Source organism: Macaca nemestrina, chromosome 9 (assembly GCF_043159975.1).
Source record: "Macaca nemestrina isolate mMacNem1 chromosome 9, mMacNem.hap1, whole genome shotgun sequence".
NCBI classification, from domain to species: domain Eukaryota; kingdom Metazoa; phylum Chordata; class Mammalia; order Primates; family Cercopithecidae; genus Macaca; species Macaca nemestrina.
The window spans coordinates 471,634-488,158 of NC_092133.1; the positions used below are offsets into that span (position 1 = coordinate 471,634).

General features: G+C 61.4%; 2 protein-coding genes across 5 annotated transcripts in view; both read right to left on the reverse strand.

Moving 5' to 3' along the window:
* Positions 1–5,784: 5,784 nt before the first annotated feature.
* Positions 5,785–7,157, reverse strand: LOC105471476 (undifferentiated embryonic cell transcription factor 1). Its single transcript, XM_071068895.1, has 2 exons — positions 6,477–7,157; positions 5,785–6,347 (listed from the first exon to the last, which is right to left on the reverse strand). Exons 1-2 carry the CDS (start codon positions 7,024–7,026, stop codon positions 5,872–5,874), a joined length of 1,026 nt encoding a protein of 341 aa, XP_070924996.1. The 5' UTR covers positions 7,027–7,157; the 3' UTR covers positions 5,785–5,871.
* A 2,352-nt stretch (positions 7,158–9,509) lies between these two features.
* Positions 9,510–16,525, reverse strand: part of LOC105471126 (kinase non-catalytic C-lobe domain containing 1) — a 66,225-nt gene continuing 59,209 nt past the window's right edge. For all 4 annotated transcript variants that reach the window (XM_011723501.3, XM_011723496.3, XM_011723499.3 and 1 more), the window contains one exon: positions 9,510–15,301. In XM_011723501.3, coding sequence (XP_011721803.2) covers positions 15,070–15,301 — 232 coding nt within the window. In that variant the 3' untranslated portion in view covers positions 9,510–15,069. The remainder of the gene's footprint in view (positions 15,302–16,525) is intronic.

Below are 16,525 nucleotides of genomic sequence, written 5' to 3' on the forward strand. Positions count from 1 at the left end.
GGGTTTCGGCGCAGACGGGGTCCAGGGAGCAGCCCCGACTCCCGGCCGGGTCCTGACCGCGGTTGCCTCAGCGCCCACCCCGCTCTCCGAAATCAGAAAGACCCGCGGGCCTCGCCCCACGGTTACGCCCAACCCGGCTATCCGCGCCTCCCGGGCTGAGAAAAGAGGGAGGAGCCCGGGAGGGGGGCGCTGGGGCGGGACCTCACGGGGAACAGGTGGGTCACAGGTGACGGGGTCGGGGAACGGACCGCGCCGCTGCTGACCCTGGTCTTCCTCGGACCCTGCCGACCCAGTTAGGCCACCGGGCCCTCAAGGGGGAGGCTGGCAGGGGTGGGGCGCTGGGGGCTTTGGACGTGGCCTCGGGGGTAAAACCAGGAGGGCTGGGGGGCCAGGAAGGCGGCCTAGACCCCGTCCCCACTTCATCTCCGGAGAGACCGGGTCACCCCCGGGAGAGGGGATTTGAAGCCACTGCCCAGGACCAGCAGAGTGTTTCGGCCAGGGGCAGCGAGGGCCCAGATGCCTACGGCCACAGGGCTGGCCCCGAGGATGCCCCATGAGGCAGGTACCCAGCCCTCCCGCAGTGGGGGCGGCCCTGCCACCTGGGAGCAGAGGCCCTGAGGGTGGGGGCTGTGGCGGGGCGGTGCCTCAAAGTGGAGCAAAACGCAGCACACCCTCACCTCCCACCCCGCCCCCCAAACACACACACAGAACTTTCGACAGGCAGGGAAAAGGCCCAGAAGCATCCCTTACATAAAGAGGAAACCACTAGCATGGGTTTGTGAAACGCCAGCACCCAACCTTCCACGTCTCCATCTCTAATTTCCAGGGGCCCGGTCCCGAGGTCTCGGCCACCTTCTGCACGTGGTTCAGCCCCCCCCGCCGGCCCCAGCTCTGCATAGAGCTCCTCCTGCCAGTTTCCCAGCTCCCCCGCACCACCTCCACCTGAACCGCCCCTCCTCACCTTCACACGGCAGGGCCAGACAGCCCCTCGTCCTGGGCCCCCACCCCAGCCCCTTGCTGCGGCTTGGGTGGCCCCTCTCCCCTGGCAAGCGGCCCCACCGCCGTGGCTCAGGCTCCCCCGACTCCTGCAGCCCGGGCCTCTGCCTCCACCCTCCCTCCAGGGCCCCCGGAGGCTGCTCTGGCCCAGGTCTGGGGTCACCAGAGCCTCCGCCTCGGAGCCTCCGTCCGCCCCCAGCTCTGGGACGCGTCCTGATGCGCCGCCATGGGTAGGAGACTTGGGCGCTCCTCCGCCTCCTTCCTCCCAGCCCCTGGGGCAGCCCAGCCCCGAGAATTGCGCCCCGCACGCCGCACAGGGTGGTCCCCGCGGGCGTCGCCCCATTCCCCACCCTCGGGGTCCAGGCCGGGTTGCGCTGGGCAGGGAAGTCCCGCGTCACTCCCAGGCTGGCAGCCCCGCCCCCACGCACAGCCCGGAGCCCAACTAGTCCCCGAAACGGGCTCCCCCCGAGTCCACGGCCTGAGGACAGGCACCGGACCTAGCGTGTGCTGCCGCCGGGTCCAGACCGCCCTGCTCCCTCCGGCCCCGTCACGACTCGCCCAAGCCTCCTCCCAGCACTCTGAGACCACCTGAAGGGGAGGCCCCAATCCCTCCCCAACACCCACCCCCGCGGCCTCGGCCTCACTGACACCCTCACGTGCCCTCTTCCCCGTCCCCAACACCCTCCCGCTTCCTGCTCTCCTGGGACAGCCGTGCTCCCCACTCCCTGAGACATCCTACGCTTCCCCCTCCGCGACACCCACCCTCTTCACCCTCCCCTAGACATCCACGCTCTCCTCTAGACACCCCCACACCCCGCTCCCCGTCACCCCCACGTGCCCCCTCCCCGATACCCCCACGCCCCCACCTCCATGTGCCCCTCTCCCCCACACCCCCATGCTCCATCCCCCTACACATCCTCGGGCCCCTCTCCCCGACACCCCCACGCCCCCTGCCCTACACATCCACCGCCCCACTCCCCAACACCCCCACGCTCCCGCTCCCCCTCCCCTACACTTCCAGGCGCCCCACTCCCCGACACCCCAAGCTCCCCCACCCCTACACATCCACACTCCCCACACCCCCAAACTCCCCTCCACTACACCTCCATGCCCCCCTCCCCGACACCCCCACGCTCCCCACTCCCCAACACCCCCATGTCCCCATTCCCCAACACACCCACGCTCCCCACTCCCCTTCGCTTGTCCACTAGGAAGTGGTGCTGGTCTGGTGCCTGGGGGCTGAAGAAACGCTAAACCGGCGGGCCAGGCGTGGTAGCTCAGGCCTGTAATCTCAGCACTTTGGGAGACCACGGCGGTAGCTCACGCCTGTAATCCCAGCATTTTGGGAGGCCGCGGGGGTAGCTCATGCCTGTAATCCCAGCACTTTGGGAGGCTGCGGCCTGTGGGTCACCTGAGGTCGGGAGTTCCAGACCAGCCTGACCAACATGGGGAAACCCCATCTCTACTAAAAATACAAAATTAGCCAGAGGTGGTGACACATGCCTGTAATCCCAGCTACTCAGGAGGCTGAGGCAGGAGAATCGCCTGAACCTGGGAGGCGGAGGTTGCGGTGAGCCAAGATTGCACCATTGCACTCTAGCCTGGGCAACAAGAACAAGACTCTGTCTAAAAAAAAAAAAAAAAAAAAAAAAAGCGCTAAGCCAACAGCACACAGGAGGCTAATCCTGCCATGCCCGCAGAGCAAGTTACTTATTTTGGAGACAAGCTTTCACTGTTGCCCAGGCCAGAGTGCCTCATGTGATCACAGCTCACTGCAGCCTTGACCTCCGAGGCCCAAGTGATCTTCCTGCCTGAGCCTCCAGTGAAGCTGGGACTACAGGTGTGTGCCACCATGCCCAGTTAATTTTTGTATTTTTTGCAGAGATGGAGTTTTGTCATGTTACCCAGGCTGGTCTCAAACTCCTGAGCTCAAGTAATTCTCCTGCCTCAGCCCCGAAAAGTGCTGGGATTACAGGCATAAGCCACCACATCCGGCCCCTAGATTGATTTAAACAGCCAAAATATACTCCCTGCACCAGATTAGAAAGCATTAGAGGTCCGGGGCCTGCATGTTCAGATTAATTATTCTGATACCGGGCTCAGGAGGATCACAGCACTTGGTCCCCGGCCCACTACCTGAGCAGGAAGGCAAATGAATTCTGCTTGGTGCCCCTAAATGGCTCCAACCCAGAGGTGCGTCCTTCCTCCAGGGCCGAGTGTCCAGTAACCCCAAGTGATAGAGAGGCACAGCCCCCACCCTTAGGGTGTTGGTGTGTTTGCTGGGATGTGGCTGTTGGGACCTGGGCTTGCCGTCAGGCATAAGCTTCTGGAGCGACAGGGTCATGTAGGGTGCCCCTAAGCTCTGTTTCAGACCCCACTGTGGCCCCAGCCTGTGACTCTGACCTTTGGGGGCTGTGTATGTGAAGGGGAATGTTTGCAAGCTTGGCTCATCCAACACGTTTTTAGCAGCTTGGAGATTCTCAGGGAACACAGCAGGGTGGAGCTGATGCCAGACTTTTTTTTTTTTTTTTTTTTTTTTTGAGACGGAGTCTCGCTCTGCCGCCCAGGCTGGAGTGCAGTGGCGGGATCTCAGCTCACTGCAAGCTCCGCCTCCCGGGTTCACGCCATTCTCCTGCCTCAGCCTCCCCAGTAGCTGGGACTACAGGCGCCCGCCACCTCGCCCGGCTAGTTTTTTGTATTTCTTAGTAGAGACGGGGTTTCACCGTGTCAGCCAGGATGGTCTCGATCTCCTGACCTCGTGATCCGCCCGCCTCGGCCTCCCAAAGTGCTGGGATTCCAGGCTTGAGCCACTGCGCCCGGCCCAGACTTTTTTTTTTTTGAGACAGGTTCTCACTGTCACCCAGGCTGGACTGCAGTAACACAATCTGGGCTCACTGCAGCCTTGACCTCTTGTGCTGAAGCAATCCTCCCACCTGTTTCCCTGAATAGTTGAAACTACAGGTGCATGGCACCATGCCCAGCTATTTTTTTTTTATTTTTAATAGAGATGTGGTCTCACCATGTTGCCCATGCTGGTTTGGAACGCCTGAGCTCAAAGTGATCCTTCCGCTCAGGCCTCCCAGTGTTGGGATTATAGGCGTAAGCCATCAAGCCTGGCCTAGAGTGTCTTTTTTTTTTTGAGACGGAGTCTTGCTCTGACGTCCAGGCTGCAGTGCAGTGCAACCTCCGCCTCCCGGGTTCAAGCGATTCTCCTGCCTCAGCCTCCTGAGTAGTTGGGATTACAGGCTCATGCCACCACGCCTGACTAATTTTTGTATTTTTAGTAGAGATGGGGTTTCACCAGGTTGGTCAGGCTGGTCTCAAACTCCTGACCTCGTTAGTGATCTGCCCGCCTCTGGCTTTCCAAAGACCTGGGATTACAGACATGAGCCACCGCATCTGGCCTCAGAGTGTGTTTTTTTTGTTTTTTTTTTTTTTTTTGAGACCGAGTCTGTGTCGCCCAGGCTGGAGTGCAGTGGTGCAATCTCAGTTCACTGCAACCTCTGCTTCCCGGGTTCAAGCAGTTCAATTCTCCTGCCTCAGCCTCCTGAGTAGCTGGGACTACAGGCATGTGCTACTATGCCCAGCTAATTTTTGTATTTTTAGTAGAGATGGGGATGCACCGTGTTGCCCAGGCTGGTCTCGAACTCCTGAGCTCAGGCAATCCACCCGCCTCAGCCTCCCAAAGTGTTAGGATTACAGGCGTGAACCACAACATCCGGTGCCTCAGTGTCTTAAATGAGGTGAAGCTTGCAGTCAGTTCTTGCAGGCGTGGTCTCATAGGCCTTCCCCTCAGACCTGGGCAAGCCCTTCATTTCCCTAGGAGCTGCCATTAGCACTCGCCGGACCTATTCTTCCGGATCCCCAGAAAGGCATGTGTGGGAGGGGCTGCAACCCTACCACCCACAGGGAACCCCTCAGGACTGCTGGGTGCTGGGCCAGTGGGGACCCCCAGCCCCATTTAGCTGCATGGCCCTGGGCAAGCCACTTGTCTTTCTGGATGGGCCCGCTAATTTGCAGGTATTGTTATGCCAGCGGAACTCCTACAGGCTACATTTGTATCTCCGGCTCCACCCAATCCCCCTTTTGACTCAGGGGTCCAGGGTGGGGCCCTGTATTGCTACTTGGAAATTGCTTCCTGGGCAGGTTTGCTTCGGTTTTCTCAAAATTGCAAGGGGCCTGCCCTCAGCCTCTGCCCAAGGGTCACACCACAGCCGCTCAGCGCCTCCCTGGGCCCACCCGGACCAGAGCCGCCTCCCTGGAGACAAAACCACATTCTCCCTGGAGCTGTGTGGCTCCTCTTCCTCTTTTGTCGCCCTGGACCTGGGAGCGTTCAGCCAGGTCGTTCAAGACTGCCCAAGGCTATGGGAGGACCTTGGGAACGCCCCAAGCTACTCCTGGGTCAAAGGGGTTCTCTGCTGGGCAGTGTGGAGGCCGCCACTCTAACCCCCATCCCTGGGGGCGGTCAGCCTCAGTTTTTCTACGGACCCGCAGCGGAACTCCCCCTCCCCCTCCGTTTTACTCAGTGGGGCTCCCCAGGAGGGACAGGGATAGTCTGGTGTGGCCCTGAGAACCGGGTGTGTAACCAGGACCGGGCAGAAAGCACCACGCCCACCAGCCTCGAGCCTGGACTCCTGGGCCTAGCTCTGTCCACACCTCAGAAGCGACTGGGAGCTCCTCTCTGTGATGAGAGCATTACAACCCTGCCCTGATCTTTGCAGCCCCAGCGCTTCCGGGCGCCACTCCCTCCCCGCCTCGAGCCTCGCACTCCTGCACAGCCCGGAGACCAGGAAAACAATCTTTTTATTGACGGGACAAGGAGCGGGGGTGGGAAGGCAGCAGGAGGGGGGAGGGCGGAGGGGCCTCGGCCGGCACTCACTGGCACGGGTCCCTGAGGACCCCTCGCTCGGCGGCCGCGCTGCCCAGAATGAAGCCCACGGCCAGGGACACTGTCTGGTCGAAGGCGCCGCGCAGCTGCTCCACGTGCTGGTTCAAGGTCAGCAGCTGGTCGCGCAGCGGGCCCAGGATGTTCGCGATGTCGCCCAGGTGCCCCAGGGTCTGCAGCAGGGCGGTGTTCAGCGACGGGGGCGCGGCCGGAGGGGGCGCGCAGTCCTCGGGGCGGCCGGGCGGCGAGTCGGCGTCTTCACGGGCCGGGGGCGGCGGCGGGGAACCCGGACGGCGGAGGGGTGTGCGGTCCTCGCGGATGCAGGTGGCGCGGGCGGTCGGGGCGGGGGCTGGCGGGGATCCGGGGGCGCGGGAGGTGTCGGTAGACTTCGGCGGGGACGGGCTGAAGCGGAGCGTCCAGGCGGGGTCCGCGTCGGGGTCGCGGGCGGTGGGCAGCGGAGTGGCGTCTGGGATCGCGGAGAGGGCGGTCGGGCGGGGATTCGGGGGACGCGCCCGCCCCTCCCCCGCAACCCTCGGCCGCCCCCGGACCCTCCGCAGCTCTCGGCCCCATCCGGTCCCCCAGGTCCCCCGCTTACCTGGTTCGGCCGGAACTGGCGCGTGCGCGTTGGGGGCCGGGCGGCGGCCGCGCTGGGGGCGCCCGGACCCGGGGGAGCGGCGGCGAGGCCTTTTGCGCCCGTTGTCGCCCAGCAGCCCCATGAGCTTCCGGATCTGCTCGTCGAAGGGCCCGGGCGGCTGGCCCTGCGCCTCGCGAAACTTGTCCTTGAGGAACTTGTAGCGGCGGCGACACTGCGCGGGGGTGCGGCGCACCTGCTGCCGGGCCAGCGCGGCCGACACGCGGCGGTAGGTGGGCAGGGCCTGGCGGCGGTCCAGGAGCAGCGCGCGCCACACGGCCGGTTGCAGCAGCGTCCCCAGCAGCAGCTCCGTCTCCTGGGCGCTCCAGGGCGTGCGCTGCGCCGAGCCCGGGGACACTGGCAACCCGAGTTCCCCCAGCGCGCCGGGCGAGGCGGGCCTCCGGGGCGGGGTCCCTGGGACGTCTCCGGGCGGCCGCGGCTCGGGGTCGGGGCTGGCGGGCGACGGCGGCGCGGGGGGCGCGAGCGGGGGCGGCCTGCGGGGCCGCAGCAGCATCCCTGGGCCGGGGCGCGACGCGCGAAGATGGAGAGGGGGTCGGACGCCGCCCGGGCCGCCCACACGCGTTCTGAGCACCCCGCGCCGCCGTCCCGCCGTCCGAGCCGGGTCTACACGACCCTCCCACCGCCCCCGCCCCGCCCCCCGCGCCCCGCCCCCCCCGTCCGCCGGGTCCTAAGGGGTCCGTCCTGACGCCGCGGCCGGGAAGACAGAGCAAAGCCTGGCTTCGGGCGGAAACAGAGTCCGCAGTGGGTCTGTCCTTAAAGGCGTTTAACGGAGGTGCCGCGATGCCTGAGCCCCGTTCGCTTTTAGCCGGCGCCGAGCCTCCCCCCGCCCCCGTCGAGGTGTGTGCGGAGCCCCTCCCGCTCCGGAAGGCGCTGCCCGCCCCCCCGCCCGGCTCTGCACCTGCACGTGAGGGGTCCCGAGGACCGCCCGGGTCTCAGTGGGAGTTGCCAGGCCAGGGGCTGGGTGGAGGGAGAAGCCGCGCCAGCCGCGGGCATGGGCGTTGGAATTCACGCGCTCTGCAGAAGGAACTTCTTAAATCTGAACTTCTTCCGCCTGGAGCGCGTCTGCAGCCAGGATCCCGGCAGGAGGAAATCCTCTTCCTCTTCGCCGCACGGCGCCGAGTCCTCCTGTCTCCTGGGTCTCCTCTGGGCCGTGGCAGCTTCTCGCGTCCTCGACACGGTTGAGGACGGGCCAGGTGTTTTGTTGAATGTTCCTCGGCTTGGGTTTGCCTGGTGTCTTCCTGTGATCGGACTGGGGGGGTCGGTGTTTGGAAGGAAGGCGCAGGGGTGGGGTCTCGCCCTCCTATCCGGTGGCTCAGCACCGGTGAGGTCCGCTCTGTGGTTAGGTGGGGACTGTCTGCCCGTCTTGCACTGCTCAGCTACCGCCGCCCCATCCCTGCTGTGGTCACTGGTATCCGGTCCCTCCGTCCATCCCCAACCCCTGGGGAGAGGAATTAGGCCCCACCTCCTGGAGGGGTGTCTGTATTTTGTGGGATTCTTCTGTAAGGAGGTTTGTCTCTCACCTGTTGATTTATCTACTCATTTATTTCTGCAGTGTGGGCTGGTGTGTATTTATTTTATCTCTTAGGTCATAAACCGATGCTGTTGTTATTTATTTATTTTAAAAGTTCTGTTTGTTTTTGTTCTTTTTTACAGATGGGGTCTCGTTCTGTCACTCAGGCTGGAGTGCGGTGGCCCAATCACAGCTCACTGTAGCCTTGAAATCTTGGGCCCAGCTGATCCTCCAGCCTCAGCTTCCTTGGTAGCTGGGGCTACATGTGTGCACCACCACACCCAGCTAGTTTTTTTTTGTTTGTTTGTTTTACTTTTGTTTTTTTTACTTTTTGTAAGGACAGGGTCTTGCTATGTTGCACAGGCTGGGCTTGAACTCTTGGGCTCAAATGATCCTCCTGCCTGGGCCTCCCAGCGTGTTGAGATTACAGGCGTGAGCCCCTGTACCCGGCTTTTGTTTATGTTTGCTCAGATTGTTCCCACTTTGGCCATTGAAACTCTTCTCACCTCTTCCTGTCTTCCTGTGTCCTTTTGAAACCCCCCTCCCAGCTCCCTGGCACTACAGGATGCTCCTGCCTCGTCTGGTCCTTTGCTGACCCTGGCCCTAGAATCAGCTTTTCAGACTCTTCTCGAGAAATCTGTGGTTCCTGGCCAGGCACTCATACACATGTCTCACACCTGTATTCCTAGCACTTTGGGAGGCTGAGGTGGGCAGATCTCCTGAGGCCAGGAGTTTGAGACTGACCTGGGCAATATAGTGAGACCCCTATCTCTGCAAAAAATTAAAAATAACCAAGTGTAGTAGCAGGTGCCTGTAGTTCCAGGTACTTGGGAGGCTGAGGTGGGAGGATGTCCTTTTGCTCAGGAGGTTAAGCCTGCAGTGTACCGTGATCACCCACTGCACTCCAGCCTGGGTGACAGGGCAAGACTCTGTCTTAAAAAAAAAGAAAAGGGGGGGCGGCAGGCATGGTGGCTGTAATCCCAGCACTTTGGGAGGCCGGGAGGATCACCTGAGGTCAGGAGTTTGAGACCAGCCTGGCCAACGTGGTGAAACCCCGTCTCTACTAAAAATACAAAAATTAGCGAGGTGTTGGTTGTGCACCTGTAATCCCAGCTTCTAGGGAGGCTGAGGCAGGAGAATTACTTGAACCTGGGAGGGGATCTCAAAAAAAAAAAAAAAAGCCGAGTGCGGTGACTCAAGCCTATAATCCCAGCACTTTGGGAGGCTGAGGCGGGCAGATTATAAGGTCAGGAGATTGAGACCATCCTGGCTAACATAGTGAAACCCCGTCCCTACTAAAAATACAAAAAATTAGCCAGGCGTGGTGGCACGTGCCTGTAGGCCTAGTTACTCGGGAAGCTGAGGCAGGAGAATCGCTTGAACCCAGGAGGTGGAGGTTGTAGTGAGCTGAGATTGCACCACTGCACTCCAGCCTAGGTGACAGAGCGAGACTCTGCCTCAAAAAACAAACTAGAAAGATTTTTAATAACTGAGGGTTGGGGGTGCTAGGAGCATCTGATGGGTGGAGATCAGAGATGATGGTGCGCAGGACCCCAGGGTAGACGGTCCAGCCCGCAGTGGCAGCTGCAGTGCACAGCACAGCCCGCCATGATTCCGTCTGGGACAGAACCAGGACGTGTATGGCGTGGGCTGGCCGTGGATGCGCATGTGTGACCATCATTAGGATACACGTGAGTTCACATGACCTCTGACCCTCGTCCTGCGCGGTTGGCTCCTTCTCGCCTCCCGACTTGCTTTTCTGGAACTGCTTTCTTGGACGGTGGGGAGGCCCGGCTCCTGCACTGGTTCAGCCCTGAGGTGCGTGGAAGGTGCCTTCAGAATTGCTGACCGCGTCCCTCTGAGAAGCAGGTTTGCTGCCAGAGCACGGTGTCTGTGTGTGGTCCTTGGCCCTTGCCTTGGTTTCCCCTGTTACTGAGGTCGGCCCGTCTCCACTCCCGTCAGCGAGGTGGCGTCACCCAGCTGCATCAGGGTCGCCTGTCACAGTTTCTGTGATTCCGCCCTGGGGTTCCCAACATCCTGCTTATAAGACAGATCTAGTTTTTTTTTCTTAAAAAGTTGTTACAAATTGTTGAACGTAAGTGTGCTGGATCTCGGAGTTCCAGCACAGCTCATAAAGACCCCCTTTTCTGAAAATAAGTCCAGAATTTGGGGGTGAGGCCCAGTTGAAGGCTGACCTTGGTCACACTGCTGCTGGTCATTGGTGACCGGCTGGTCCAGGGCAGACATCTGGCCCAAACTGGACTCAGCTGAGTCCTCCTCTAAGATTTTCCAAACTGAACCCAAGGAGGGACGTCCAGGCTCCATGAGTTTTTGATAAAGACAGAGAGTTATAGTTATGCGTTCATCACCCTGTACCACATAGAACGACTCCGTAGAAACGGAGAGAAGACCTGGCCTTTGTCAGATGCGATGTGCAAAGGGCAGATGGAGATGTGGAAAGATGCTCACATCATCGGCCACTAGAGAGCATCCAGCATGGCCGACACCAGAACACTGAGGATTCCCCGGGTGGGGAGACTGGGCGAATAGGTCGTGAGAGGCCGGCCAGCATGGTGGACACCGGAGCGCTGAGAACGTCCCGAACCAGCGAGGATGGGGCGAATCGGTCACTGGAGACCGGCCGGCATGGTGGACGCCGGAGTGCTGAGAAAGTCCCGAACCGGCGAGGACGCAGCGACAGGAACCCTTGTCGGTGCTGGCGGGAGTGCACGTGGTGCAGGCCCTGTGGGAAACGCTCTGGTGGTTTTTAAGAAAACTAAACATGTTATTCCCGTGGGATCCGGTATTCACTGTCCTTGGTGTTTACCCAAAGGAGTCGAAGACTTGTGTCCACAGAAAAACCTGCACGCAACCTTTATGGCAGCTTTGTTCATCATTGCCGGAACCTGGAGAGGGCTGAGAAGCCCCGGACGATGGTGCACTTGGGCTGCAACGCGCCTCGGCCCTTAATTCATGCAGCGACAGGGATGAATCCTAAGTGCGTTTTGCTGAGCAGAAGAGCCAGCCCCAGAGGCCACACGCTGTGAGTCCATTTATGGGACTCATTTATGGGACATGCTGGAAAAAGCAAAGCCACGGGGGGTGGGTGGGTACCGATCCGCGGTCACCAGGCTGGGTGGGTACCGATCCGCGGTCACCAGGCTGGGTGGGTACTGATCCGCGGTCACCAGGCTGGGTGGGTACCGATCCGCGGTCACCAGGCTGGGTGGGTACTGATCCGTGGTCACCAGGGGCTGGGAGCGGGGTGGCCGCAGAGGTATGTGTGTGGATGGAGCCACTGCAACAATTTGCAAGTTCAGACCCACCGCAGGCCACAGCTTTGGGGTCAGGTGGGGACACTCACGTGCCTGCACATCCCTTGGAAACAGCTGTGTGTGGGTGTGACCTGTCAACAACAGAACCACCACACACTCCCCACAAAGTGACCTGCCAACAACGTAACGGCTACACGCTCCCCACGGGCCTGCCGTGCCACTGCCACACGCTCCCCATAGGTGTGCTGTGGAGAAGCCAGGCCAGGAGGGGAGGTCCAAGTGCAGACGCACAGTGGGAATTCCCGCTGGCCTCGCGGCACGCTGTGGATGTCACCAACGCAGGAACAACAGGACCTATGCGGTCCGTGGGTGAGCTGGCGCGTCCTGCTTTACCAACAGGAAGCCAGGTCTCAGAGAAGGGACTCGCCCGCTTTCACTGTATGAGTAGCACTTTGGGGGTCTTCCGTGGGGCAACCAGTCATTCCCCAAGAGCTTGGACGCCGGTGCCACCTCTCACGTGGGTGATCCCGTGGCTAGGAGCTTGGGTGAGGACCAGGATCCACTCATTTGTGTCCCTCAGGACTGGGGCAGGAGAGGATGGCTCTGGCTGGAGGTGCCAGGGCACTATATCTGCAGCGAAGGCCTGGCTCTTTTGGGGACCCTCAGTCGTTCTCCAAGTGGCACAAGCTGGTGCTGGGGAGGCCCTGGGCCAGGCTGGCTGGGCAACTCTCTCTCCACCCAGCCTGCTGTTTGGCTGCCTTGGGCTTGCTCCCGGCACGTTGGCCTTGGGGAGCTCAAGCCCCGTATGTGGTGGTGGCTCCTGGAACAGTGGCCACAGGCCCTGGCCAGTGCAGGAGAGGCTCACACAGGGCGGGAGGCCAAGGAGCGAGGCTCACGGGGTTGCTGGCTCTCAGCTCTCCGAGAGAAAAGTCCTGTGCTCGGCGGGGCTGAGTTTATCGGAGCCACTGTGGTGAGGGGTCTGGCCTGCAGGGCATCGGGGGCGACGACGCACTCGTGACCAGGACCCAGGGCCCCCTTTCCAGGGCAGCTCCCGTCAGCACACGTGACCGGGACCCAGGGCCCCCTTTCCAGGGCAGCTCCCGTCAGCACACGTGACCAGGACCCAGGGCCCCCTTCCCAGGGCAGCTCCCATCCAGCACACGTGACCGGGACCCAGGGCCCCCTTCCCAGGGCAGCTCCCGTCCAGCACACGTGACTGGGACCCAGGGCCCCCGGCCGGGGCAGCTCCCGTCCAGCACACGTGACCGGGACCCAGGGCCCCCTTTCCAGGGCAGCTCCCGTCCAGCACACGTGACCGGGACCCAGGGCCCCCGGCCGGCGCAGCTCCCGTTAGCACAGCTGGATCCCACCATCTCGTCGTCTCCTCGGCTCTTCCTGGGCCTCCCTCCAGGCGGATCACCGCACCCGTTCACCGCGGGAACTTCCCGAGAGACCCATCAGCTCTTTCGCAAAAGCATCCGCAATTTACAACCCAAAACCATTGGAAGCCGTGAGCCCCTCCTCGAGTGGTGTCCACCAGCCTTACACTGTGACGGCCGTGACAGCGTCCTTTCCAGGGCCACAGGCCCCACCTGCGGGAGCTTCCCCTCCTGGCCTCCCTCTGCTGCGGTCAGAGCTACGGCGAGCTTGCGCCGCGGTGACGGGCGACCCGGCTCTGTCTTGCCCACAGGGCTGCCAGGTGGGAACCGGCTGGGTTGGGCAGAGTTTGGGGCAGGTTGACCAGGAACGGCCGTGGGTCTGTGCAAATAGCCTGAAAGAACTGACAGACGCCCGTCCTGATTCTGGATGAAGACACTGCACGCCCAGTATGAGGGCGTCCTTTTTGTGAATGGAGGGGCGAGCCTGGATGTGCGAGCGTGGTTTCGGGAGTCCGTTCTTTTAGGCTGTTTGCAGTCCTCACCAGAAGCGAGCGTTTCCTGCCCCGGTGGGTACGTCGGCTTGTTCGCACGGCCTGGGAGTTTTGGGGGCAGCTTTTCTCCTGGCAGGGCCCGAGTTGCGACACTCGTCTGGCAGACCCAGGCCTTTCTCTGCAACATCAGAGGGCGTCGCTGTGGACCGGCAGGTTGGTTTTCAGTCCTGGGCCGAGCACCTCTCGCACCTGGAGTCCTCGTGAGCGCCTGTAAGGGGCCTTCGTGTGGCCTTGAAGGAAACCAGCTCGACCTGCAGAGGTCACCTTGGGAACCCACAGAGTGGCCACACAGCAGCGGCTGGTAGAAAGGACTTTATTCAGCAATTGGTGCCAGGACAGGAGGGAGCCATGCGGACAGTCACGCTGAAGCCTGAGCCCAGTGCGCCCCTGAGGTCAGTCCTGACCGCTGGAATGTTGATCTGCACTGGGCACTATCTTTGTTAAATACAAAATCTGAAAATGCGGGCGTGGGTCTGCAGAACATAATCCTCATAGAAAAGCCTAAAAAAAGTGAACTGCATTTCGTGGCCAGGACGCCGACTTCCTCTCACGTTGCATCGAACCAGGGCCCGGATGTCTCCGGTGAATTTATGTGGGAAAACACGTCTTGACATTAAAAATGCAGCAATTTGTCACAAGTCACAGTTTTCCTAGAAATGCCACTAGCTGGCTGCTCTAAAGAATGGCTAATTCTAAAACTCAAAAGCACAACCCTGGGTCTTGTGATTGGCACCACGAGAGCCACACTGAGCTGGGGCGGTGCCTGGGGCTCTGGCCGCCCAGCTGCAGAGGCCAGTGTGGATCTGACCGTGCAGGTCTCCCATGGCCCTGGTCGGGGACTCCACACCAGCTGCCTGGGGTCCGAGAACCTGGGCGAGGGCTCGGAGCCATGGAGGCAGCGCACTTCCTGTCTCCTCTGGCGAAGCGTGAGTGCGTGGCGAGCTGTGGAGGCAGGGCTGCGGGCGTACATGCATGGCTGCTGGAGGTGGTGGGCGGCGGCGGCCCCTGGGGCACGAGATGGGTGGGGCACTCTCAGGGACCCCCGCTGCAGAGCCTCTGCCTTGGACCTGCTATGAGTGTCCTTTCCAGGAAGCAGGGCCTTTGTCTGGGCGCGGCTGCCTCACCAAGGGCTGTTCTAAGCTTGGGAGCTCTGGGCCCTCGGGGAGCAGACCCAGCCCAAGGTGCCTGCTCCAGCAGCAGGCCTCGGGCACCTGGGGGTCTGGGCTGGGGAGGAGGGGCACCGGGCAGGGGAGGGGGACGGGGGTTCTGGGGCTGGGTTGTGGAGGGTGAACCCAGGCAGGGTCTCGGACGGGAGGTCTCGGAGCCCCGCGAGCTGTGGTTGGCATGCCGCTCAGAGGTCCGCTTTGGTCCTTCGTTGCTCAGCCCACCGAGGCTGGCTCAGAAACCTGCTTAGGGAGGAGCCACTCTGAAGTCTGTTGAGTCGGCGGGGGCGTCGCTGTTTTGTGGGGGCGTCGCTGAGAGCTGGGTAAGGGCCACTGATCTGTGTGTGAGGCGCAGACAGGCACAAAACTCCTGGGAAGGTGTCTTTCGTTTTCATTTTTAAATTTAACTCTTTAATTTTAGCAGAAACACGCAAACCTCCAAGACTCTTGTGCCCGTCCTGGCTCCGTCTGCTGGGAGGAGACCAGCTCTGCCTGTCCCTATGGGGTCCCCTGAGCCTCCACCTCCCGGCCCAGCTCCCCAGGGCTTGGGGGCAAAGGGGCCTGGATAACGGCCGGGCCTGAGATGGGGCTTCTGCCTCCCGGCCCGCCCCCCGCAGTTGGGTTTGGATCTGGAATTCCACACCAGGCCCAAGCTCGGCTACTGGAATGTGGCCTTCATCCTCCGTAGCTTGTCCTGGATCTTCCGTGAGTGCTTCTCGCTGGAGACCTGGTGGAAGTTGGCCCTGCTGTCTGCAGCCAGCGTGGAAATGTCGGCACCGCTGAAGCGGGCAATCCTCTGCTTGAGGTACGACTGGAGCTTGGGGTCGGGGCTGAAGGTGTAGGGGTTCTCCTGGAATGCGTGCACCTGGCTCACCACCTTCGCGATGTTCCTTCCGTTGGGGAAAGAAGAGACGTTAGTTTGCACAGGGAGGGGCGCAGCTTCCAGGCAGAGGGCGTCCCCCCGCGTTCTTAGGCGTCATTTGAACTAAACCTTTTCACCGTGTAAACACTGAAGGGTGTTTTCTGTATTTATTGGCGCGGCCGAACCTCATGTCACTGCTCAGACCTTTCCGTGTGTCTGATTGTCCATCCGCCCACGCTTCAGTCCACACACGCTTACGGAAACCCTGCAGGGTCAGGCTTGTCTGTGCCAAGCGTCCCAACAGGAGTCAAGCCCAGTCGGCTGCAGGGGCTGCAGCTGAGAGGACGAGGCAGGCAAGGAACTCTGCCGCCGTGCGGAGCGTTCACATCTGGGAATCACCGCGGCCCGGGCCAGGGCCGTGTTCCTGGGAGAGCTGGTTGTTGACAGTGACCAGCTCACCATGGGATATAACGGAGTCAACTGGCCAGTCAGGAACAGGAGCCCTCACCCGGGCCTGGGAACGCTGGTGCCACAGACGGACGCCCTGTCCTGATTTTGGACGGAAACACTGCACACCCAGTGTGAATGACAAAGGGACGTGCATTACGTCAAAGAAAAGGGCAAGCCTGGATGTGCACGTGCACGCGCACACATGCACACACGTGCGCACACACACACGCGCGCACACACACATGCACACGTGCGCACACACGCACACACAGGCACACACACACCTGCACACGCGCGCACGCGCACACGCACACACAGGCACACACACACCTGCACACGCGCACACGCACGCACACATGCACACACGCACACACATGCACACGGACGCCGGGAAGAGCATGCCTGGTTGGGCTCTCAGAGGCACGTGGATGCGGGGACGGGCAGATCTGGAGGCGCTCACACAGGCACGTGGATGCCATGAAGGGCAAGTGCCAGTTTTGGCTTGTTTTCTTTCCTGATTGTGCATCACCTTATGTTTTGTTTTTTATTTTGAGACGGAGTCTCGCTCTGTCACCCAGGCTGGAGTGCAGTGGCGCGATCTTGGCTCACTGCAAGCTCCGCCCCCCGGGTTCCCGCCATTCTCCTGCCTCAGCCTCCCGAGTAGCTGGGACCACAGGCGCCGCCACCACGCCTGGCTAATTTTTTTTATTTTTAGTAGAGATGGGGTTTCACCATGTTGGCCAGGATGGTCTCGATCTCCTGACTGCCCGCCTCAGCCTCCCAAAGTGCTGGGATTACAGGC

Coding starts and splice junctions, on each gene's coding strand:
- LOC105471476 (XM_071068895.1), bottom strand. CDS start 7,026: ATGCTGCTGCGGCCCCGCAGGCCGCCCCCGCTCGCGCCCCCCGCGCCG. Junction 6,348..6,476: donor GCCAGTTCCGGCCGAACCAG/GTAAGCGGGGGA, acceptor CCGCGATCCCAG/ACGCCACTCCGCTGCCCACC.